The sequence below is a fragment of the Balaenoptera acutorostrata genome, chromosome 1, assembly GCF_949987535.1.
Source record: "Balaenoptera acutorostrata chromosome 1, mBalAcu1.1, whole genome shotgun sequence".
NCBI lineage: Eukaryota > Metazoa > Chordata > Mammalia > Artiodactyla > Balaenopteridae > Balaenoptera > Balaenoptera acutorostrata.
The window spans coordinates 174,079,402-174,106,064 of NC_080064.1; the positions used below are offsets into that span (position 1 = coordinate 174,079,402).

General features: G+C 36.2%; 1 protein-coding gene across 5 annotated transcripts in view; it reads left to right on the top strand.

Moving 5' to 3' along the window:
• Positions 1 to 26,663, top strand: part of RGS7 (regulator of G protein signaling 7) — a 584,795-nt gene that overhangs the window by 538,622 nt on the left and 19,510 nt on the right. For 4 of the 5 annotated variants that reach the window (XM_057553541.1, XM_057553532.1, XM_057553519.1 and 1 more), the window contains 7 exons: positions 8,429 to 8,503; positions 13,336 to 13,434; positions 14,646 to 14,707; positions 15,714 to 15,824; positions 17,067 to 17,192; positions 22,634 to 22,820; positions 25,659 to 25,748. In XM_057553541.1, the coding sequence (XP_057409524.1) occupies positions 8,429 to 8,503; positions 13,336 to 13,434; positions 14,646 to 14,707; positions 15,714 to 15,824; positions 17,067 to 17,192; positions 22,634 to 22,820; positions 25,659 to 25,748 (750 nt within the window). Of the gene's footprint in view, positions 1 to 8,428; positions 8,504 to 13,335; positions 13,435 to 14,645; positions 14,708 to 15,713; positions 15,825 to 17,066; positions 17,193 to 22,633; positions 22,821 to 25,658; positions 25,749 to 25,960; positions 26,563 to 26,663 lie in introns of those variants that run through there. The other variant, XM_057553530.1, reaches the window with a different exon arrangement.

A 26,663-nucleotide genomic window follows, 5' to 3' on the forward strand; every position in this document is an offset into this window, starting at 1 on the left:
GTACTTCAGTAGTTGTGGCACATGGTCTCACTAGTTGTGGCTCATGGGCTCTAGAGCGGAGGCTCAGTAGTTTTGGCGCACAAGCTTAGTTGCTCTGTGGCATGTGGGATCTTCCCAGACCAGGGCTCGAACCTGTGTCCCCTGCAGGCGGATTCTTAACCACTGTGCCACGAGGGAAGTCCCTATTGTGTCATTTAAAGCTTGTGTTTCCGTATTTATTTACCATCTAGATGATCTGTCCATTGGTGTAATTGGGGTATTAAAGTCATCCACTATTATTGTTTTACTGTTGATTTCCCCTTTTATGGTTGTTAGCATTTGCCTTATGTATTGAGGTGCTCCTATTTTGGGTGCATAAACATTTATAACTGTTATATCTTCTTCTGGGATTGATCCCTTGATCATTACATAGTGTCCTTCCTTATCTCTTGTAACAGATTTTATTTTAAAGTGTACTTTATCTGATATGAGTTATTGCTGCTCCAGCTTTCTTTTGATTTCCATTTTCATGAAATATCTTTTTCCATCCCTTTACTTTCAGTCTTATGTGTCCCTAGGTCTGAAGTGGGTTTCTTGTAGACAGCATATATATGGGCCTTGTTTTTGTATCTATTCAGCTAGTCTGTGTCTTTTGGTTGGAGCATTTAATCCATTTACATTCAGGGTAATTATCAATATGTATGTTCCTATTACCATTTTCTTAATTGTTTTGGGTTTGTTATTGTAGGTCTTTAACTTCTCCTGTGTTTCCTGCCTAGAGAAGTTCCTTTAGCATTTGTTGTAAAGCTGGTTTGGTGGTACTGAATTCTGTTAGCTTTTGCTTCTCTGTGAAGCTTTTGATCTTTCTGTTGTATATGAATGAGATCCTTGCTGGGTAGAGTAATCTTTGTTGTAGGTTTTTCCCTTTTAACACTTTAAATTTACCTTGCCACTCCCTTCTGGCCTGCAGAGTTTCTGCTGAAAGATCGGCTGGTAACCTTATGGGGATTTCCCTTGTTTGTTATTTGTTGCTTTTCCCTTGCTGCTTTTAATATTTTTTCTTTGAATTTAATTTTTGTTAGTTTGATTACTATGTGTCTTGGTGTGGTTCTCCTCAGGTTTATCCTGTATGGGACTCTCTGCACTTCTTGGAATTGGGTGGCTATTTCCTTTCCCAAGTTAGGGAATTTTTCAACTATGACTTCTTCAAATATTTTTTCATGCCCTTTCTCTTTCTCTTCTTCTTCTGGGACCGCTATAATTTGAAAGTTGATGTTTAATGTTGTCCCACATGTCTCTGAGACTGTCCTCAATTCTTTTCATTCTTTTTTCTTCATTCTGTTCCTCAGCAGTTATTTCGCCAGTGTATCTTCTGGCTCACTTATTCGTTCTTCTGCCTCAGTTATTCTACTATTGATTCCTTCTAGTGTACTTTTCATTTCAGTTATTGTGTTGTTCATCTCTGTTTGTTTGTTATTTAGTTCTTCTAGATCTTTGTCAACATTTCTTATATTTTCTCAATCCATGCCTGCATTCTATTTCCGAGATTTGGGATCATCTTTACTGTCATTACTCTGAATTCTTTTTCAGGTAGGTTGCCTATTTCCTCTTCATTTATTTGGCCTTTTGGGTTTTTACCTTGCTCCTTCGTCTGTAACATATGTTTTTGTCATCTCATTTTCTTTGATGGGTGGGCCTGTGTTCCTGTCTAACTGGTTGTCTGGCCTGAGGCTTCCAGCACTGGAGTTTATCAGCAGTTGGGTAGAGCTGGGTCTTGGTGCTGAGATGATGACTTCCAAGAGACCTCACTTTTATTAATATTCCCTGGGGTCTGAGGTTCTTTGTTAGTCCAGTGGTTTGGACCTGGTGCTCCCACCACAGGAGCTCAGGCTCGACCCCCAGCTTGTGAACCAAGATCCCGCAAACCATGTGAGGCAGCCAAAAAAAAGGAGTATAACAGTAACAAAGAATAAAAACTAAAATTAATAAAGCAAATAATATATTAGAAAAAATATATAAATGAAACAACAACAAGGTAAAACAGAACCACAGTAGAAAAAAAGAAGCCAGAAAAGGCCTTGGCTGTGGGGGGTGGGGCTTAGGCAGGGGAGGGGCCTAGGCTCAGGATGCTCACAGTTGGAAAATGCCCTGGGGGTGTTGGGTGGTAGATTTTAGGCTCTGCTCGGCCTGGGGGGCCTTGGAGTGTGGAGGATCAGGCCCAGAACCCAAGCAGGCTCCATGGGGCCCAAGTGGGCAGGGGAAACACTGGCCACGTTCCCTTCCAATCCTCTGATCCCCCAAGGTTTTCTCCCCATCCCTGTTCATTCCCTCATGGTGAGTGGGCCCCTCCGAGTGTGGGAACCCCTCCCCTTCCCCAGCCACCCCTCAGGGTACTGGTCCCATTCCGCCTCCACTTCTCCTTCCCCCTTGCTCTCCCGCATGTCCTACCCGGTCACTTGGGGGTTCCTCTTGTCCCCTTAGGTGTCCGAGGTCCCCAACCAGTGCCTGTTAGGTGCCCTAGTTGTGAGGATATGCAAACTCCACGTCCTCCTACTCTGCCATCTTAACTGAGCCCCCAGAAATTTGTAATTTTATTGAAGTTCAATTGATCAATTATTTCTTTCATGGATTGTGCCTTTGCTGTTGTATTTATAAAGTCATCACCAAACCCAACGTCACCTAGATTTTCTTCTATGTTATCTTCTAGGAGTTTTATAGTTTAGCATTTTACATTTAGGTCCATTTTTGTGAAAGACATAAAGCTTGAGTGAGCTTTTAAAAATCTAAAGCATACCAAGTCACTTTCATGTTTAAAACCCTCCAATGACTTCCAGTTGTGTTTAGAACTGAACCAAAGGTTTTACCATGGTCTATAATTTCTACCTAACTTAACCACTTTCCACGACTCCAAAGTGTCATGGTACATTTCCCTCCCCTCTGCTACAACAGACTGACTTCCTCGTGCCTCTTGACATGTGGAATTCATTCATAAAATACATTGAAGTAGGATTACTTAATTAAGAATCTATAGCCAACAAATAAGATTGAGTAGGAATCAAATGAGTAAATATTATAGAGGAACGTGAATGGAAGGAATTCCAGGGTAATTGCCACAAACAACTTCTTTCAGTTTGTGTTTAGCGTTCAGTAAATGGGTGGGTCAGCAAGCCTGAAAGAATCAGAAGCTAAATCAATTGGCAAGTGCCCAAAACAGAAAGAAAAGCTTGAATTGGCTCTTTAAAAAAATATCCTGAGGTTGAACACTTCAAAAATCTAGAATTACTTTGTATAAGAGTAAGGGATCATTTTAATTGAGGTACAATACATTGCAAATTGAATTTTTAAAACTGGTACAGTGTTACAGAAGGACAAATCATTTTCAATAATTTAATTGTATTTGAACCAGTAACTAAATATATTCAAAATTTTAATTTTCCCAGAGTCATGTCTGATTTTTAAGTTTCCAGGAATATGTGTATCCCTTACTATCAGCTCTATATGCCACCTCATTCTTAAATCTCCACTTATTTGTCACTTAGGACATTGTTTTGCCCAGTTACACATCAGCTACAGTTAATTGAATTTAAAGAGAGTTGCTCTCCATTAATTTTTTTTTTTTTTTTTTTTTTTTTTTGGCTGTGTTGGGTCTTCGTTGCTGCACGCGGGCTTTCTCTAGTTGTGGCGAGTGGGGGCTACTCTTCGTTGCAGTGCGCGGGCTTCTCATTGCAGTGGCTTCTCTCATTGTGGAGCATGGGCTCTAGGCGCATGGGCTTCAGTAGTTGCGGCACACAGGCTCAGTAGTTGTGGCTCATGGGCTCTAGAGCACAGGCTCAGTAGTTGTGGCACATGAGCTTAGTTGCTCCACGGCATGTGGGATCTTCCTGGACCAGGGATCGAAACCATGTCCCCTGCATTAGCAGGCGGATTCTCAACCACTGTGCCACCGGGGAAACACCTCCGTTACTATTAATAGTGCTGCTCTTCACCAAGGATCCTTAAGACTTCCTAAGTTATCCTGAAAACAAGTGTGCCTTCCACTACAACTAATAAAAATGCATTATGTCATGAGAGGAAATAAATGATTTTTAGATGCTTTTAAATAAAATATCAATAATGAAAGCAAGAATCCCAGCTTCTGTTTTGCAACTCATTAAGACACTTAAATGAAAGCTATGGCAGTAATATTTCTCAATATTATGATCATTTTGCCCCTTCAGGAATGGATTCCAAGACATTAAATTCTACTTTTAATAAATAGTATTATAGTAATGTTACAACACAGCTAGTTCTGTTGAAAATAAATTCATCCTTGAATTACTAGAAATAATGTATGATTCTTTTCTAGGCCAATGTAAATACAACTTTATTATTCCTTAAATCCAACAATACTGTGTACTTAATATTATATATGTAAAATAGTACATATTTGAACATTTTTAATGAGTGCCTACTTGATAATGGTAACGTTATTTATATCTTATTGGGAGGATATGTTTTGTAGTTCAGAAAAACAATTTATGCATAACATTTCAAGTGGATCTGCTGGCAGCTAGTGGTATATATTATATATGCTTCAAAAAGATAACTGCCTTTTTAAAATACCAAGGCCAACAAGGTCTTATTGTGATTAAAATTGCTTAAAAACAAAATTTTAAAAAATATTTATCTGCTATATTGGTAAGGACAAACAGAATGTACATATGAATGGAGGTCTGAAATGTTCTGTTGTTGTGTAATGCCCTCTGCCAATTTCTCTCCAGTCCTTATGCTCCTACATTGCAATGATTCATCTGTCTGGCATCCTTATTATATTAACAGAATATTGAGGTATGGTCAACCTTCATTTTTATATCTTACCATTTATCACTAGATCTGACAATTAGATACAGAAATAAATTTTCTTAAAATTATTTTAAAATTCCCAGAAAAATGTATTGCTGTATTTCATTCACCACAGTACCTGATTTCTGAAAGCAGTTATTTTGCAAGCATCAACACTAGGTCATGACCTTAATTATTCAGAAATATACTAGACGACTTTGGGCATCTGAGCTTTTTTAATATTCAAGAATCCCCTATTTAACTTAGGTACCAGAAATCTGTCTAAGCATTAGCTGTCCTAAGAGGTTCTTTAGAAATGAAAGGAAGCTGGAATGTCACTGAGACATGCATCCCAGGTCCAGTTTATTATTTTAACCATTTTGCCATTAGCAAAAAATTTTGAACTGGCATATTTCATTAGCCTGGAATGGGAGCAGAGTTATGGGACATTACCTCAGGGTTCAGTCTTCTAATAATGTTTACTTTTAGGATCAATGCCTTCTTATTAATTTGCTGATTAATGGTGTTAAGAATTGGTTCAAATAGAATTTTAGATGCCTGCTAATGGCTCATTAACTAAATTTGAAAGACCATACTCTTCTAACTCTGAAAATGAGAATTCTAATTCTTTTCAAGACTGCAGTCAGATACATTCTTATGCGAGGAAAAAAATCTTTCCTCTTTGTGCCTTCAGTGGTTGACACAATTTCTGGGGCCATTTGTCAATACCCATTTGGTATGACTTGGTATGAAGTATGATTGATTTAGAATTCTAGCTTATAACAGAAGGAGTTTTCAAGTTCTATTAGTTCAGACTCCTCATGTGCATAAAGAAAATATATTTTCTGTATTCTTTATAATTGGCCAATTTTTCTCAGAAACCCATTTGAAAGATAGTTTTCAATGTGTGTGCTCTGCATGATACAGTCATTTAAATCATCTGCTAGGAAACTTTTGGATAAGTGATCACACTTTCAATTTTTTTTCCACCTCTCCCTGCTGCTATGCAAGGTTGTTTTTGATAGCAGTTTGGGGTACAAATGTTTTATTTTTATATGATCTTCTGGCTTCTTTCTGATTTCTGCTTTAGCTAGGTCAGTGGAATCTATTCCTAGGACTGCTATCGTGGGGGTACCGTCTCATCTCTGGGCACTCACTGCTGGAGTTTGTGTTCCAGACATTTGCTCCCAGTATAAAACCCCTGCACACCTCGGCTTTGGTCTCAACCTTAGGCTCCCATCCATCTGTTAATCTTGTCAGACTTCTGCCTCCTTTACTACTGAGGCATGCAACAAACTCTGGGTCTCTTGCCTGCTGTATACAAGCCTCAGGAAACACTATTTCAGGCTCCTGCCATCTCTCTTGCCAACTCCAATTGTAAAGATTCATGTTGGCTGTGATGGCATGTGGTGATTCTTCTAGGTATATAAATGGGACTAGCTATACCACCCACACATTACAGGCTCCCTCATAATTGTCTGACCATTTCTATCACTCTTTTCTTTCCCCCTGGGGTTTCTTCTCCAGAGGAGGAAAAAGAGGACACCTGTTGAGTGCTGCCTCTTACCTTTATTTCTCTTTTTCCCCTGGTCACAGAGGGACATGCCTTCCTTTTCCTGTATATCATATCCTCATTTATCCCACTCCTTAATGTATAGAAGAAAATCTATGATCTGTCTTGCCATGCTTGGCTCTTGATATATCGATGAGAGCTTAAAGAATTTCACTGCCTACGCTTCCCTAATGAGCTTAGGGGTGGAAGGCTGCAAGGAAATGGAAGTTGAATAGGAAATGAACACACATTGTTCATGTTTTGAAACATTATCTTTGTTACTTCTAGATCAATGGTTGTGACTCCTGGCTGCATATTAAAATCACCAGGCGGGGAGCAGTTGGTGGGGAGGCTAAAACATACTTATGCCTATAGACCGGCCACAGAAAATTAGATCAGAATATCATATATTGATCAGCCTCATGCTGATAAAGTTTAAGTGAATTGCTCAGTGTCAGGTAGTAATAAGTCTCACCCAGGAGGGTGCTCTTCCTTCCTCCTACACTTCCAAGCAGACCACGGTGCTAAACCAGCTATTTCTATTCTTAAATAGACATGCAAACCAAATTTATAGTTTATTTAACGTTTATAGGGCAGTGTATTATAGTATATATATTTCACATATAACCTACAAAGAAAAAAATGATTTCTTCATTTACTTCTTTATCTCTTACAACATTGTGGTGGAGTTTTGTCACGATGGTTGTACTATCAGGGGAGAGTTCTTTAAGGAAAATGTCCTATGTCGTCATTATACAAAGAGCTAATCCCTATTGCTAACCAGTGCTTGTGGAGAACTGCTTATTTCCCTAATCACATCAGTGCTGCCTTTTTGCCTTTCCCTCCACCCCATCCCAACTCCTCAAAAGGATTTTTTCCACGTTCATATTTTCTCTGGAGTCACTTTCAAGGAAAACTGATGTTTTAATGATCTTTCAATCTGTGGGGGAAAAATAGAGAAATTGAGCAGAGATGTGCAATGTAATAAATTTTTCTAGTACCGGAGAGCCCTACATCCTGTATCAAAACTTGAAAGTAAAGGAAACACAACCATGTAACTGCTAACTTCCAATCACTTCTAAAGGATAAGTGATATCTGAGGACCTTTCTAGATTTAAGATCCCAAGTATTTTTAAGTCTCCTTTCTTCTGTTTTCTGATTCATATTTTCTCTCCCCTACCTCCTCTCTCTTTCTATTCCTCTTCCCTTTCTACTCCTCCCTCTTCCTTTTTCTCTCTCTTTCTCTTTTCTTCCTCCCTCCCTCTTCCTCTCTTCTTCTCCAAATGAAAAAGAAGCTTTACAGCTCTTTGTTTCTTTGCAACAGGATGATAAATCTGGCAAAATGACACTTCTGTGGTTGTCAAAAAACAAGAAGCAGGCTGTCCACCCTTTCCCTCCAATCCACCGTGTTTTAAAGGGGTTCACCTGCCTGTGGGAAACAAAAAAGAAAGTCAGGAATTCCTGAGAAGAAGCATGGTATATTGATTCCCAGTTGCTTTCTTCATCTTCCTCATTTTAACCATTAACTCCATTGCACATTCTGTCTATAGAAAACAAATATTCCAAGTCACTGGATTTCATGAATCATTGTAGAAAAATTACTCTGGGATATGAGCTGGTTCAACTGAATGCCATTGGATTTCTAACTTAGGAGAAGCAAGGAACCATCAGTGTCTTCGTCATCAGAGAGGGTACACTCTGAGTGAAGTTGAATGCAGGTATCACCTGGGGGTATCACCCCATTTAGTCTCTGGACACCCTTGCTCTAAATCTGTTGGATTAGCAGCTACTAATAATACTAACACCCACTTTCACATGCAAATCTCTTGTATTTCTTTTTCCTGTTTCTCTAGGAGTTATTCTAGAATGGTATCTGAAGGCTTTTAAACTTGAGGAGTAAAAGAGTGCAAAGTATTTCATCACTGGCTACTGCTGAACGAAGTGGCTCTGGCCATTTGAAAAGGGCGGCCAGGGACTTGTGTCATCACAGCATTTGCTCAGGTTCTGAAGAGTGAGTGCACTGATCAAAAACTTTACACCCAAAGATTCCTTTGTCTCTCTGTTTTCCATTTCTAGCCTGGATGTGTAAATACCACTGAAGTGGACATTAAGAAGTCATCCAGAATGAGAAATCCACACAAAACACGAAAGGTAAAATTGACGTTTGTTGTGCTGACCTTGGTAGTGTGCTGGACTGTTTAGAGGATGTCAAACACACAAAAAAACCCTCTTCTTCCAATTCATGAGTACCTTCTAGTATCTTCCCTGCTCTTCCTTGTTGCTTGACTGGAAGAAAATCTGGAAGTTCAAGCTCTGGGCTTCTGTCAGTTCCTCTGTCCCCAGGAAATAGCCCCCGTCCAGATTCTCAAGTGTGCCAAGGTCCCAAAGTGTGGTGGGGTGGCTGTGAAAGGAAAAGGAGGATGAGAGAAGAGCCATTAACAGAAAAAGGTATCTCTTTCAGAGCCCAGGAAATGAGGAAAAGTAGGTAGAGATTATCTGAGAAAAAGTGGTACTCATGAGAGAAGGACCTTGTTAGAGAAAAATATGAAGAAAAAAAGACATCATCATAAAGATGTTTAATTATAGGTATTGTATGAGGACCACGTTTTAACATCAGAATTTAATTTATAGTGACACAACTATAGAATAGTAGTTGTAGGTTCAGGATCTCTTATGTGAGGAAGTATGTAACAAAAACAAAGTGCTATTCTGAATTCAATGACATTTAATATAATTGCTTGAAAACACATAGCAGAAGTATCTACATTTTTTTAAAGTAACACATACATGTAGAAGGCATTTTTATTTATTCCATAAAAAATGGTTGATGCACGTAAGAATGTCTGGCCTATAGCAATCACTCTGAGGACCCAGCCGGAGGTCAGTGCCACTAGATCAAAGCATCCCACAAATTTCAAGACCTTCTCTTCAGTAGCTTTTTACTTATGCAGCATTTTCCAGGATATGTGTCCCAGCAGCAGGTACTAAACATTTTTTTTTGTAGTCTTATTTCTTAATGTCTTCTTCTTCTATCCCTAGAAACATAGCATTATGTTCAAAGGCCCCAATATGGTCCAAGTACCTTCTCTTTCTTGTAAGACAGTTTATCTTGATGTTAGGATAAAGAAGCCACAGGAAAAGTTCCATAAAATCCATTCAGATGAGGTGCTCAAAAGCTTTTGCCCCTAGCATATCTCTGAGAAAAAGAGGCAAAGCCAGACCAAAGCAAGCGTATTGGCCCCTCTCGCTTATGATCAGCCCTACTCAGTTCCTCTCATCCTCTGCTCACAGCATGGCCTGAGTGTACCGGGACTAGCTTTGTGGAACCAAATTCAAAAATCTATCAGCTCTCCCAAAGTACATTAAGCCACTTCTCTCCACTTTCTGAATTTTGAAGAGTTCAAAATACATTACTTTGTGTCACTTCCCCCACAACAGACACCAAGTGAGCTATGCTCTGATTCAGAAGAAAAAGTATATGGATTGATGTGATAGAACTTAAAGATTAATAAAGTAATTTTTTACACTCTCCCTTTAGCACTGCACTCAGTGATGATATCTTACCAGTGCTTCACATTGCATCATTCGTTTTGAAAATTTGGGAAGCATTAGTTTGCAGTGTTTATAGCTGTTTATACATGAAAATATGGGTATTTCTTTGCTTCCATATGCAAAATGTGGAAATTTAAATTTTAGTGTGTTATAAAATGGGGTAAATTATTCATATCTTAGAGCAGCACAAAAGTGTTTTAAGTAAGAAGTACAATAAACTTGAAGGCAAGAGAAACTCTGCTCAAAATAGATAAAAGAGTGGAATAGTCTAAAACCCTGGGAGTAGGCCAGAGCAGAGTTAGCCCTGGATATTACTGGATGCAGGGACTCAGACACAGGCAGAGCTCTCTCTCATTCTTCTCTAGTCTCCTTTCTCTGCCCTCCGTCTGCACTGGCTTCCTCCACATGGCATCAGACATGGTCACAATCATTCTCCAGTTGAGCTGAGAATCCAAAGGAAAGAGAAATATTCCCTCCCCCATCACCAGTTAGAAAAAATCCCAGAAATTCCACTCCACATAGAAAGGCATAAAAGCTTCCTGCACTCTTTAGTTCTTATTTTAAAGTCCCCTCCCCTTGACCAAAAAAAAAAAAAAAAAAAAAGTAGGAGAGAATTTTCTTAGATCTCTTCTGAAATGTAAAGTGAAATCACATATGAACAGATTTAAGTAGAAAGTCAAATCTGTTTCATTTAATGAATAACCTATTGAGTATTCATTTGGATGATGCTACATATGAAAAGTGCTGATCCAGGCACCCTGGGGAATAAAAGCTGTGTTAATCAAGTCAAAGCATCTTGGTTTAGTAATTACCTTTGCTATTAAAATTCAAAATGGATCCCAATTAGTTAATTTGATTTTCCCCCATCTGCAAATATTAAGACGCTAAAATTTTATTTATCTTTCTCTCTAGCTTTACCCACCCTGTGCCAAGATTTCTAATACATTTCATTTTTGTAAAAAATGCAAATCCTTTTACATTGCAAATGATCCTCATAACTTGTCAGCCAAAACAGGATCAATTTTCTTACCTCCTTTACCCGTAAATTAAGCCCTGAACATAAAATTGCATTATTCGTGGCTATTTTCACTCTAGCCAAGAATCAAAGTTAAAAGCTATCACTGGTCCCCAGAAAATGAAGCTATCTGGGTCCAGCTATCACTGGTTCCTGAATCATGAAAGGGAGAATTCATGATGTTTACTTACATGCAAGACTAAAAAGGAAACTTCCCAGTAACCTCAGAGCCAGTGGCCAGGCTGCTGGAAGACTACTTGAAACAACACTGCCCAGTGGCTTGGGTCTTATATAGAACTTCATGAAGATGATATGAAATGCATGCATATTGAAATAATCATAGAAATGTAGAGCTAGAAGATAATTTATGGATCATTTTACTTCTATGACACCATACATTGTGGTTTTTTCTAGAAATTTTTCTAGAACTTTTCTAGAATTTTTCTAGAAATCTTTTAAATTATTTTAAATCTTAACCAAAAAACTTACTGTTAGAACTTTCAACTATCTTGTCTTAAAAGCATTTTTTTACATGAACTAGAGATTCTTATTAAAGAACTTTAAATGGAAAGTTCACACCTTAGAATCTTTTTTATTTTCTTTATCAAAAATTAGCGTGAGACAACTGAAAAAATAGCAGACATTGGAAAGTACGATTGTTTCATTATTAGTGATCTTTCACTTGCCTAATTTTAAAATAGCCACCTCAGCCATTATTTCAGAGTTCAGAGGGTTATGTTATTTAATCAGCCTCAAACGCAACTAGTAGTAGTTCATGCAGGCCTTTTCTGTTTCTTCAGTGGAAATTAAGTCTCCTTATGTTCTAGGCACTATGCTTTTGTCATTCTTTTCTTTCATGATACTTATCGCAGTTTTAATCATGTTTATTTGTGTGATTCTTGTGTAACCTTTAGATTGTGAGTTCCAATGAAAGAGGAAGCATACCTATTTTTGTTTATGTCTATATCCCTAATGCTTAGCATTATGTCCAGCATATAGTAGGTGTTCAATAAACGTTGAATAAATGCCAAAAGGAAAGAAAAAGAAACAGTCCAATCCATTTAGTTCAGTCCTGTTAATAATTAATTCACAGCATATGTGCTACTCCTTGGGTTGAAATGTATGCTCAGTAACAAGAGTTGAGTTTCATGAGACTGGGACTATGGCAAAGGAGGGAAGATTGAAGGACCTACCAAAGATAGTCTGAAAACCAAGTCAAATATGTTAAAGATGGGCTAAGAGCAAAATAACGGGGAGTCACAAGGAAAAAGGGCCCAGGTATAGAGCCAAAAGGTTAACATTAAGAAGAGGTGGAGTCCAAGTGAAAACAGGTCAGTTAACAAAACACATTTGAATTTAGAGTTACTGGTAAGGTTGGTAATGGGCCTGAAAATTGGCTTGGTTAAGCATCTACCCTCTGCTGATTTCAATAGTTTCTTTCCACTATTTGGTAACTTTAATTCTGTGGGGCTCATGAAACTTTATCATGTCCTCATCCTTCATCCTCATGTCCAAAGAAAAAGTGCTCAGTAGCTACATTAAGTTCTTTATTTTAAAGTAATAATACTTGGAATTTAAACAAAAAATTAATTTGGCCTCTTCCTTGAGTTGACATGTGAGATGTCTCACCTTCAGTTGGGAATAAATTTTTGTCCCTTTAAGTCCCCAGGTCCTTATTTATATATACTATGGGTCTTTCTCAAAATAGAGCATTCCTAAATAGCAGGTTTAACCTTTTGACAAAATAGTAAAGAAGCACTGGGACATTAAGAATTTCAAAGATGTGCAAAACCTTAGGGGTCACTGATGTTTGCAAATGGCACCCAATGGAACCAAATGGCAAGGCCAGTATTGTAAGGTAAATAACCCAATTTTGAGATGGGAAAGTAGGAGCACTCTGGAGTGTCTTTATCATACCCTCAGAGACCAAATCAGCAATGGAATTCTTAACTTAGTTTCTCTCCTTAGTACTCCATTCCTTTCCTATGTAAAACAATCAGATTATTTTTACGCTTTTTTGGCTTATTACATTTTTATTCTATTCTATATCCACCTCTATTTTATTCTGAAATCACTACGTATTAGATGTTGTGTTGTGTTGTCATTCCCCAACTTAGTAGTCTCAGCCCACCCCCACACTTATCACACTAAGCTAGTTTTTTTCATATAATCAATTATTCTGTTAGTTAATCTAACCACGTATTTTTGCCAAAAAGCTGTGCTTCTATTTTACATCCATATTTGTGATAGCATTTACGATAGCAGTGCCTTTTGAATTTTGATAAGAAGCTTAATCCAATATGCAGCAAAGCTTTGAGTTACCTTACTGGATATATAACACGAAACTACCTTTTAGAAAGTCTGTGACTATAAATGGTATTTTGTCCTAACATATTTTGTTTTTATTTTAATATAGTCTGTCTATGGTCTTCAAAATGATATTAGAAGTCACAGTCCTACCCACACACCCACACCAGAAACTAAACCTCCAACAGAAGATGAGTTACAACAACAGGTGAGTCAACCTATAATAATGGTTTACAGGGTACATGGGTTACAGAGTAGCAGGTATGAAGACCAGATGTTGATGTTAATAGTAGGTATTTTAAAAACTGATTTTTAGGATTGACTGTTTCATATAGATTTGTAGTGAAAAGGTAATTTTAAGATATGTAGTCACTTGAAAATGTATCAGTATATGGAGATAGTTTTCAAAACTCTTCACTCTTTAATTCCCCAAATCCTTTTTCCTCTAACCAATTTTTAAAAATTACACACACTGATTTATAGGTGCCTCCATTATTAAGAGTTATTTTATACTCCAGAACTCTGTCTTAAAGAATGAGAAGACAAGAGGTTGGTGACATTAGGTCATGTGTTTTCCACCTCCAGTCATGTGACATATCTTCACAAAAGAGTGCTTAATCTTGTTTCTGCAGTACTGATATCTATAAGCCTCTTGAAGTTTTCCCTCATTAGCACTGATGAACAGTCATGGTATGTATTGTTTCTTGTTTCATACATTGATCAATAGCGTTGGCTCCAAGTAATATTTCAAAGCAAACACCAAGGGTCTCATATCAAATCAAAGTTAAATCTCTTGGTTAGTTAGGTCATGGGACTTTTTCTCCTTTTGCTTATTTTCCCCTAATATTTTATTGTAACATGGTTTATCAATTGTGTAATACATACTTTTTCTACTATATTTATAGTCACCATGAAGGAAAAGTAATTCAGAGAGTTTTAAATTTTCCACGTGTTATTATGTCCATGTGAGAATTTGTCCTGAAATGTTGATAAAATTATTCTTAAAACAAATATCACTGATGCTTTTGTTGGGTTAGTATTAGGAAGTAGGGTTTATTTTGAAATTATAGTAGCGAATAACAAACACATTTATTTTCTGAATTTAAGGTTTGAGGGAGAAATGATTCTGATTTGGATAAATGCTTAAAATTTCTACAACACTTTAAAAATAAAGTTACATTTTGTTAAAGCAGACAGAATGTTCAAATTCACTGCTGTTCTAAAGCAATACTGGTTATGTTTACATTCAAACAGAGTTTAATTTTTTGTTAACTCTTTTAAAGCCCTCATGTTTGATTTTTTTCTACAGACTTTGAAATTTTACTGGTTGAGAACATATTCTTGTTTAGAATTGCTGTCTATCAGAATTTAGAGTTGAAAATTGTGAGAATGTAACTACTTCTTTATCTCTTTTTTCAGATAAAGTATTGGCAAATACAGTTAGATAGACATCGGTTAAAAATGTCAAAAGTTGCTGATAGGTAAGTATTGCAAGACACCCATATAAATAAAAAAATTTTCATATGACAATTAAATGTGCTCAGTATGGTAAGAGAACTGGTGGGAGGAGAATTGTTATAAATAATTGGAGCCCTGTAAGAATTATTATTTTCCTTTTCCTTTTTGAACATGGAAAACTTTCAAAGAGCTCTTTTGTTGTACTTCAAATGACAGAATAATCATTATTATCTTAGGTCTCTAGAGGTCCAGTCTTTGTGTAACCAGAATCAAACACAGACGATAATTCCAAGGAGTTGAATCTTTTCACTCCTGCTAGGAGAAATGAAACTTTCAATTTATTAAGTTACCTTTTGGCAACTTAGAGGCTCTCTGTAAATTCATCTTAACATTCACACTACTCAGTTATTTTATGACTCCAGAATTTGAATTAAACTCAGATTTTATATATTTTCCTATTTTTCATTTAAATCTGTTTTTAAGGCGTGCATGTTCTTCACTTTGGGGCATTGCCAAATCTTACCTCTCCAACTTTTTTCCTCTCCTTTTTCCCTTTAGTTTTTTTTTAGATACAGATTTTTTTTTCAAAAACTTGTTGTCAGTGATTCTCCCTTTACCTAACTCCTATAAATACTTTTGACAAAAAATTTCCATTTAACCCCTTCTCCAAGTTGAGCTAAACTTCTCTGTTCTGCTGTGGGTGGGCTAGTTGACCAGGGATTGGAACTGACCTTTAGCACTTCCTTTTACACACTGACCTCTTCCATTTTGCCTCATTTTAATGGAGGGATATTAATTCATATTGCTTAGGCATGGGGAAAGATGGAATCCTTAGCCATATTTGTCTTCCAAGAAGCACAATAAGTTGATGCATTGAAGTTACTGAAACATGAAAACTGCTATTGGATTTCATTCTATAAGCAAGCAAGGATTCCTTGGCCAGATGTTTTTATATTGTGTCCCTTACAAAGATCAGATAAAACCTCAGCCAGAAAACTAAGGAAAATGAAAATGTTTCTTTCTCTCGAGTCTGCTAAGTTACACGGAACAGTATGTAGAATATGACCCGTTTCTTGTGCCACCTGACCCTTCTAACCCATGGTTGTCTGATGATACTACCTTCTGGGAACTTGAAGCAAGGTAAGTGACATTTCCTTTTCCTTCCAAATATTTCACTTATTTCAGGGTTTGAGTGAAATAGGAAGAATCTTATGGCTGACTAATGTAAAAGTAAGTTTACTCTGTGTCTGCATTAGCCATGATATAAAGCTCTTGTTCAAGGTAATGGTTTTTGAACCTTAGATATTTGCATTTCTATTAGATTTGCATTTCCAGAAAGAATGGCACAAAAAATTAGAGGTGCAAGCGTTTCAAGGTAGACTAGTCAGAGTTAGGGTCTTTAGTTCTTAAAATTTAGCTCGTTGTTTTTAGCTTCCTTGAAAATCTGCATAGCCACAAAATCCCATCTATTCAAGTAAAATGAATGCTACATCCATAGTTACTTAAGCCCAATACAAGTATGCCTTTATAAATTCAATTTTAAAACAAAATGAATTTACCATAAACACTCTAAGAGAAACTGACAAGAGACTGACTTCTTAAGAAAACCAAAGCACAGTTTAAGACTCCCTGGTTTCTTTCATCAGCCATATAAGGGAAGAATTATATCATCAATCTTGATGGAGTCATAAAAAAATCATTGCATACCCCTTTACAGAGTGAGGATTTAGTATTCTGCAGCACTCCTCTAGATTGCATTTATGGACCTTCTCTTCCATCCAGTGGTTCTTAAATGCTTGACAAGTACAGATCTCTTCATCCATTAAATTCTAGATTTTATACATGTGAAAGTTGGAACCCCAAAATGTTGTGACTCAACCAGGACTAGGTCACACATTTAATCAACAGCAGAGTCATAAACCAGGATTTAAGTCTTTTGAGTCTCAATGTATTTTCCTCCAATACAACCTGCCACCATGAGACTTCATTGTGTAGTGGTTAAGAAATTGAGCTCTGGGGTCAGAATGTCTGGAATATTACCTGTTCAACATTGGCAAGTTATAACCCTCTTTCTGCCTCAATTTCTTCATTTCTAAAATAAGAATTATAATAGGATCTGTCTCATAAAGTTGCTGAAAAAATCTAAAAGAGAGAATCCACCTCTTTGCATCTAATGCTTAATAAATGTTAGACTTTATTATTAATGCCTAACTTTCATCCCATGATAATTTCATGCAGATCCATCAATCAGAGATTTTTTTTCTGAAAAATATGTTAAAGATGGGAAATTAAAAGCATATATGATTTTGAGGGGAAATATAATAGCAGAAGATAGAATTTGTAATGAAAGGAATATATTTGGCTTTGTTTTATCTTCTATAGCAAAGAACCAAGCCAGCAGAGGGTAAAACGATGGGGTTTTGGCATGGATGAAGCATTGAAAGATCCAGTTGGGAGAGAACAGTTCCTTAAATTTCTAGAGTCAGAATTCAGCTCAGAAAACCTAAGGTAAACCATGTTGTTTGAATCTTATACTATATGCAAGAGAGACCTACCTGTGATGAGTCTGGTTATTTTGCACTTGATAGACCAGTTACTATCCCACCAACATCATGATGATGATATGGGCCCATTGAATTTCTGCCTCCTGATGGAAGAAGAAAAGGTAATGAAGGCAAAGCACTTTGTCCAACATTATCACTTCCTCATAAAGGTTTATTTTACACTGTCTTCTGATCTTTTAACTATGTAAATCTGATGCATTTGAAATGGCCTGCATAAAGAAGTGTAACACTTAGACTAGTATTTGGCAGAGTGTGGAATCATTGATAATATTTATGCAGTTTAATTAAAATATCACCTATTTATCAATATTGGTCTTCTTTGTATATTGCATCTCAAATAAGATCTAGAAAAAGAGATTGAGTACTTCTATAAAACTTGAAACAAAACTATGGAGTACATTTACTTTGTACACTTAAATACAGCTTCAGGGCAGTTGAGAGCAGCACCTCACTGAGCCCTGCTGGCGGGGTGTGCATCTTCCCTTCTGTTGCAAACAGCATCCTTACATATTTTTGAAACTTTTCTGACTTAAGAGGCACCTGGAAATTGAATTTTTAAATGTGAGACATTGGAATAGATTTTAATGGCTCTAAGATCACTGAAGTGAGTGATAACTTTCCACTACATAAAATGGTTTTTCTACAAGCTCTTTCATTCATTACTCTTTTGAAACTTAACACCCTAATTTACTTTCCCACGGCTTATGCAGTCCTGTGAAATTCATTTACAGAAAGGCATCAGCATTCATTTATTTTCACTGGAACTAAGCAGCTCCAGAAATGTCACATTCTTTTCAGGAGATTTAACAGATACCAATACCAAACCATTCAGAAATACAAAGAATTTTGACAGATGTCCCATGGATTAAGCAAGTTGACCACAGACAGAGTCTGGAGGAATTTAATTATATGTGCATGCCTGTCATGGATTGTTGGGATGCAGCTTCCTATTCTCTTTCAAGTTTATGAGAACACCTGTTGACAGGGCTTTCACAAGGTCTGCAGTTGCTAAGGATTTTTATTGGACCTACTAAATAACATTTTCTATCCTGAGGTCACATTATCAATTATTGAGTACAAGAATGCATAAAAATAAAGCAGAGATAAAGTCTATTTTTAGCCTTTTAGTGGATGGGGAGGTGGAGTTTCCTCTAATTCTCTTAAGTTTTTGAAAAAATGCTGACATCATGGGTTTCATGGTGAAGAAATAAATAAGCAGTGCCCCACCAGTATCACCTAATCAAATAAACATCCTTCCTGCTCTTATTAAAAGTACAGCCTAGTGGTGAATACAGAGAAGAAAACAGATCACAACACAAAATCATGGGTATTAGATCAGAGAAATACAGAGGAATGGCAAACCCAGAGGTGGAGATCAGTAAAGGCATCCTAAGGGAAACAGCTTCTAGGCTTGGATGACAAGGAGATAACCAGGCAAAAAAGGAAGAGGGAAGAAGTTTGGGGCAAAAGGAATAGAGTGTGCAAACTCTGTTTCATGAATGAAATTGAATCACTGCTGTTTTCTTAATCCGTGCCTTAACTATTTCTTATCTCAGTAATTCTATGCCACACTAGATTGCCTGATAAGTAATTACATATAAGAAATATTACATATTTCATTGTGTGAAAATGTATAAATATTATCCAAAAGGCTTTCTGTCCTATATTTTAAAAATACAGAATAGTTAATTTGAAGTAGTCCCGGCCCTAGTTCTATAGGGCTTGGATATTTAATATTTTTATGGCAGAAACATTTAGTTCTGGAGAAGGTAAATGGTTGCATATATTTTTGCAGTCTAGGATCTCCCTTACTCCATTTCCTCCTTTAATTTAAATGGCCACATGTATATGTCTTTTCCTGCTGTGTTAGGAAAACAGGGACTGGATATCCCAAGAATCAGAGGTTATATAAAAATATTGCAAATAGACAGCAGACATAAATATCTACCAAATGCTATCTTAAATTTGTGTCTAAACTGATCATTTGGAAATAGATTTATTACAAGTGTTTAATTAGCGCAATTTCTTAAATCTGAACTAAATTGCTTTTAGAGTCCTTTTTCTTTGTAAGCATTGTAAATGCTAATAAATCCTGTTAATTTTTTTTACTGCATGTTATGTTGAAATAAAAAGAAAGTAAAATTAAAAAAAGAAATATTATATATTTCATATATAGTCACATATATATTTCTTGAGTATATACCATAAGCTTGTTATATGTTTCCATACTAAGGATTGATAAATATAGATATAATTCTTGAATACCTTCTATATGCCATAATATGCTTTATATTCACTACTTTTATAAGTATGCCATGTTGTATTTTGTATTTATTATTTCTGATTATCATTCATCTAATCATAACTTCAAAAATGAAATGTAAATATTCTTGCCCCATTTTACAGGCAAGCAAAATATGACTGGGAGAAGTTAAGCATCTTTCAGAATCAGATTACTAATAATTGGCATCCTAGGCTTTCTATAATCCAATACCAAGCTACTGTGCACTGCTCCCACAACCTGAACCCCCTGCTTCTGCCTAGGTATCTGGTGTCACAGACCGAGGGAGACAAAACAGTCAAGTTAGCCAGCAGGGCTAATTACACCTAAATAAGTTTCAGTGCATCTTATTTAGCATCTGCTACTTAGGGAAGTGTGGCACTCATATGAGCATTTTCTTCTAGTATTGAGACAGAAACAATAGTCAAGAAAAACTGCTTATTGATAAGTACTTATTCCTCAGATATAACTTCTGCTCTCCCTTGGTGTATTTTTGCTCATTCCTTTCTCAGGTAAAGCAGAGTAAGTACTAAGTAAATGTAATAATATGAATGTTATATGAGTGCCTAAAAATATGTCAAGCACTTCAAAAGTGCCCTTTACATAATTTATCTCATTTAATCTAATGGAAACCCAGTGAGATAGGCATTAGCATTCCATTTTACTGATGACAAAATCAAGACTCAAAGACATTAAGATAATTCCTCATAGTCCAGCTACCATATAATAAGGGGCTGTAATAAATAGCTAGTGCCCTTTACATTCTACTAAACTATTACAATGACTATGCGGAGGATAAGAAAGGCAATGATGCTTTTAAGGAGGCATTCAAGAGAGTGGTTTTGAGCATGTCATCTGCTGCAGATCTGGGGGCAAACCATAGCTGTGGCACTCACAGTGGGTAACTTAAATAAGTGACTTATCCTTCATATCTTCAGTTTTCTCTAAAGTGGGGGAAATATTAACACATACCCTATAAAGTTGTAGGGATTGCATGAATTAGTATAGCTAAATCACTTAGAATAGTGCCTGCACTTACTTATCAGTGTAGGTGCTGTTAGTATTACCTCCTCCACCGTTTGATATTTCATCCGTAATTTCAAGTCTATTTAAGATGTCACTGCATCTGTACAGCCTTCCTAGAACTCCCTTTTCCAACCCAGTCCTTGCCCCAGCAGAGGGGCTCCTTCCTGCTCTGCATTCCCAGACTGTCTGGTTTGTGCTATTCCTTGAGAATCTCTCATGTGCTTCCTTGTATTATGGCCATTTGAATGGTGTATCTTTGCTAGGTCAAGGACAAAGACATTCTTTTTATCTATGTGTTCAAAGAGTGCTGAAATGAACCTGAATGAGCATGAATTATAACACTTATGCTCCCTCAGATTTCACCTAGCATTCCTGTTAGATTGCACAGTGTCAGAATCTGTTTTGTTTTTTTGTTTTTTGGTTTTTAAAAAAATATATTTATTTATTTATTTTTGGCTGCGCTGGGTCTTCGTTGCTGCGCCTGGGCTTTCTCTAGTTAAGGCGAGCGGGGGCTACTCTTTGTTGCAGTGCGCGGGCTTCTCATTGCGGTGGCTTCTGTTGTTTCGGAACACTGGCTCTAGGCACGCGGGCTTCAGTAGTTGTGGCTCGCGGGCTCTAGGGCGCAGGCTCAGTAGTTGTAGCGCACGGGCTTAGTTGCTCCGCGGCATATGGGAGCTTCCTGGACTGGGGCTCGAACCAGTGTCCCCTGCGTTGGCAGGCAGGTTCTTAACCACTGTGCAACCAGAGAAACCCCAGAATCTGTATTTTAAAAGCAAATGGTCTTGACCTTTCCCTTCTGAAAGCAACCCATGGTAGTTTCATGTTTAAAGCATTGTTCATGTTGGATTATCTACTGTTATCTATCTACAGGAAAATGGTATCTAGAAACTGGAAAATTACTAGGTTGAGTAATATTTGATATTCTAATTGTAGCTCAACTACTTTATTACTTATTTTTGAACTTTCATTAATCCGCAAGTTAAAACGTAATAGTTATGAAGGTACTGCTTATCCCCTTCTACCTTTCTTAAGACTCTGTAGCCTGTAGTGACCTTCACCTCTGTGGTCATCTTTTCCATTTCATGATCACATCTGGCCCCTGTTGAGGATAACATAGATCTAGTACTTCCTTTTTCAAGTATCTTTTTTAAATTTAAAAACACTATATGATGTGTTATATACATATTCATTTTGTCATCATTTCTAGGTCTAACCAAAAAGACATAATATAGAGCAAAATTTTTAAAAATGAAACCCATTAATAGAATGTGACTTCTTATTAGACTTTGCTATTTGCTTTTATCAAGCAAAACATGTTCTGGTGTTCTTTCCTTTCAGAATATACTATATTCTATACAGAAGCATATAAAATATATTTTTATATTTAGCAGTCAGTCAGTATTATTTTTTTCCAGAACTTCTGAATTGTTATAATGCCTCTGCAAATTTAAACCTTTTGAACAATTACGTGTGAAAGCTTGCTGCTTCTGTCATTTCATAACTCCCTGAATTAAATCCCCTAAAATTAGTTACTTGCCCTGAATTCTCCAGCTAGGGCATTTTCTAATCTGTGTCCAGGCCTCTTTTAATTCCAGTAAAGCTTCACTGTAATTCCCTTACCTGGTAAAGCAGAAAATCCTCTCCATACTAACCCTCATTGCTCAAATGGACAAAAGATCCAAAAGATAGAGTATGTGGCATACTTTATCCCCCCCAATTAGATGATCCACATCACTCACCTTAATGCCCTTCAAACTCCTCTTCCTTTCTAATAAATGGTTATTTAGCAGTGCTCCTTTGTTTCAGTAAAATTTAAGGTTGTATAGAATCAGGACCCTGGCAGATCTGTTTTTAACAGAGAACATCTAAAGGAGATAGTTTTCAAGATTTCCTTTCCCCAAATGTTATATCTTTGAATACAACTAATTAAAAAATCGGTAAAGGCCTGTTTCTGGAAGCCCTCAGAGAAAATGAGTTCATTATTATGCTTCATTGTGAATTGTATGATAGGTCAACATTTTAAGAATTTTCAGATTATGAGGCATTGGAGTAAATGTTTGGTGTCACATTTTGCATAGATTCTGGCTAGCAGTGGAGGACCTGAAGAAGAGGCCTATTAGAGAAGTCCCCTCTCGAGTTCAGGAAATATGGCAAGAATTTCTGGCTCCAGGAGCCCCCAGTGCTATTAACTTGGATTCTAAGAGCTATGACAAAACCACACAGAATGTGAAGGAGCCCGGGCGATACACATTCGAAGATGCTCAGGTTGGTACATAGATGGGCCTCACATTGCATCTCAAATGTTCTCCTGAGAAGTTGAAAGTTGGGATACTTCTGTTTTATTTTCATTGTAATTGGCGACTATGTCTAATATTTTCAATTTAGGTAACTGTATGTAAAATAACTAATTGATCTATAAGAGAACAGAGATGCTTTAAAATGAGTTTTTAAAGCCTGGGAATTTTTGTAAATTTGAATGTTTTTACATGAAAATTTCTTGAAGGGAAATATTTTAAATATTTGAAAACTTTTTACTTTATTTTCTACTTTGTCACCTCAGTAACATGTATTTGAACTCTTTAACTTGTCTTCCAATGAGGAGATTCTAAGATTCTGACGTTCCTAAATAATTTATTATTATGGATAGTCAGAACTAAACTAAATTAGCTTGAAGTTATGTAAAACTCAAACCAATTTTGTCTCTGATGATAAAATGAAATAGTAAATTTAGGCATTTATTATTTTTCCAAGTTAATTTTTTAGTCTACAAAAAGAAGAAAAAAAGAAATTGATATTAATATTAACATCCTAAGACAAAGTTTTATGAGTTTTTTCTTTTTTTCTCAAACTGGGTGTAATTGCCTCCTTAGAAGCAATTTGAATTTCTACTTTTTCTAAAAAAATATTGTGCTCAATAGGAAAAATAAACATGTAATGAGAGGATATTATTTCCTAATGATGTGTTGAAATTGGCTTTTAAACCAGAACATGCATGCTTCATAATTTCTTAAAACCTCTTTTAGAGAAGAATGTTAGCTCTAGAAAGTATCTTGTTTTTTAAATAACTACATTACTAAAATAAGATATAGAAGATGAAGAATAAGGTACACAAACTTCCTTTCTTATTTTTATTCTTGGTAGAAAATATATTTGTCCTTGGCTTTGGTTTAAAGAGAAATGAGCCACTGTGCAGAAAACTAACACAGGTTGAAACAGCCAACCAAAAACCCATTCATTCACCCTGGCTCTGCCGTGGTCTTCTATGTGGAAATAATTACATTCTATGGACACACATGAGAGAGAACAGGATGAAAATTCTGGCTCTGTTGCTTATTTCTCTTCTGGTTTTTCTTTCTTGCAGTTCAAGATAAACTTTCAAGCATTTTTCTGGAGCCAACAGCGTGTAAAATATTTGAAATTACCTTCCCAAAATCTTAATATTAAAAAGAACATTTCTTTGTTATCTGTGTCATTGAAGAATATTCTTGCTTATTGGGTCTTCAATAAAAGGAAAAGGCATGATTTTCTATAGAAAACACTACTACCTGACCGTAGGCTTCTTTTTTCAATCAACCTCAGATATTTAATTCCAGTTTTTTGTAGGCTTTTAAACCATATATTCAAAAATATAATAATAGAATTTCCTGCTGCTGTTTAAGAAGAGATGCAGTGTAATAGGAAAACAGATTCTGGAGCCAAATTGCCTGGGTTTTAGTCTGAGCTTTGCTCTGTGACCTATTGCAAGTACTTCACTTCTTCATGCTTCAGTTTCTTCATATTTAAAATAGATATAAAAATGGTTACCAACCTTGTTGAGGTTTTGTGAGGATATAATTAACTAATATAGGCAAGCACTTAGAAGTGTACCTGGCATATACTCAAGCATATTTGAGCACTTACTATGCATACCCTTATACTTTGCTAAACATTTATCATTCCTCTAATCCTGAAAATAACTCTATTTTATAGATTAGAAAATTTAGACTCAGAGAAATGAATAAAGTGGTCAAAATTTACATTTTGTAAGTGGTAGATCTTGAGCAAGATAACATCTGAATCCCAAAATGATTGACTTCTAAATAAGACATTGCCTCACTTTTCCAACAACAAATTCTGATACAGTTCCAAATGTACCATACCTTTGGAGATGAACCTTAGACTAGATATTGAGACTTAATCCAGAACGTCTTTAAGTGGATTCACAGTAACTACAAATTATCGCTGGTGTGTTTAAGACCAGGGAAACTGAGTCATTTCTTAAAATATATATTTTCTCCAAACAAGAAGAGACTGGGACATTCTGGATACTCTCAAATGGTTCAAAACTCTATGTCTAACAGACTGGAATGAACAAGGAGCATTTATGCTCCCCTAGAGTGCAGTAAGGTAAAGCAGAATCTCCCTAGATTGGGCCAACACTGAATTGGATGGATACATTTTTTTCTTCTTTGTCTACCAATATCCATCATCAAAACAGAACATTGCAGACTGATTAGGATTATCAAATATTTACCTAATCTATCTCTGAATAAGTCAAAACATGCACGCAAATTGAGAGGTTTAGCAATTAAATATCACAAAATTTATTTTTGGACTTGTGCTCTGGCCTAAAGTGGATGTAGATGACAGTTTTCACCAAAGAGATGATTCATTTGGGAAGTCTGCACCCTCCAACTACATATAAATGCCAAAGGTTTCTAGAATGATTATTGAATCTTGACTTCACAATATTCTCTTTTGGCCTGGAGTAATCTTAAGAGATAGCAGATTTATTTATATTCTTAAATGATCTATATAAATCAACAACTTGATTTGAAATTACTTCATGACAATCTGCTAACTAAATTCCTTTTTTTTTTTAAGGACTGGATGTGGTTTACCTCCTCCATGGGTCCCAAACCAGTTTAAACATTGATCCTTGAATAAAATAATAAATTTGAAAGTCTAAATGTTCTATAAGCATATAAGGTATTCTCATCAGTATTATCATTATTTTTAGCTGCTTCCAGATTTGTTTTTGAACCAAATGTTGTATTCTTATCACAGTACTTAATTTTTCCTGAGAAATAATAAGGAAGCACCTCAACCATTATTTCTTTTTAGGAGCACATTTACAAACTGATGAAAAGTGATTCATACCCACGTTTTATAAGATCCAGTGCCTATCAAGAGCTTCTACAGGCAAAGAAAAAGGTATTGGTTCTTTGTGAACTTTTTTGACCTAGTTCTCAGTTGTAATTATTTGGAGTAGTTACCTCTGCTGGGCCCACAGTATTGGACAAATGGTAAGTGAATATACTCCAAGACCCTCCCCCAAACCTTTGCATTTTATAAGGGCCATTTAAGTTGTATGGGTTTCCGTTTGTTGATTGCTTATTTTCTTCTTTGTTTGTTTGTTTCTGCAGATGTTCATGCTTTACAAAGTTTTTTAGACGCCGTTTTCATGTTTCATGTTAGTCTTCTGTATGCCAGTTTAAGGAAATAAAAAATTACAATAAAGAAAGGAGAAGAACAATGTCATCAGATCAAAAACTTAAAGAGGGTTTTCCTTGTCCAGTAAGCTAGAATGTATGTTTTGGACCATACGCTCCATAACTCATTGTTTTCAATGATAGTTGCCAAAATGCAGTAATGTTTGCTTCCACATATTTTCATTTGGCATTTATTCTGAGTCACTTAGTATCCCTACGATGAGGTTTCATACCTAAGATGATAGCCAAGCACATTTCGAAGAGGTGCAATAGGTTACATTGTTCAATTAATGTTTATAATCAAAGTCTCACTGTAAATAACACCTTATATAACCAGTATAACAAGGAATGGAAAATCTGGATGTAAACATCAACATCATTCATTATTTTGTAATGTTAAAATAGTCCATAGCTTCTTGAAATTCTGAGATGAAATTATAATTTTGTGTAATTCATGATCATCATTTAAGCTAATGGTATTTTTCAAAGTCCATTGACTTTGCAACGGGAATAGATACTCTGTAGTTGCACTGTCCAGTACAGCAAACACTAGCCACATGAAGCTGTTTAAATTTAAATTTAAATTAGTTAAGGTTACATAAAATTCTACTCAAATTTCTAGTACTCAATGGCCACA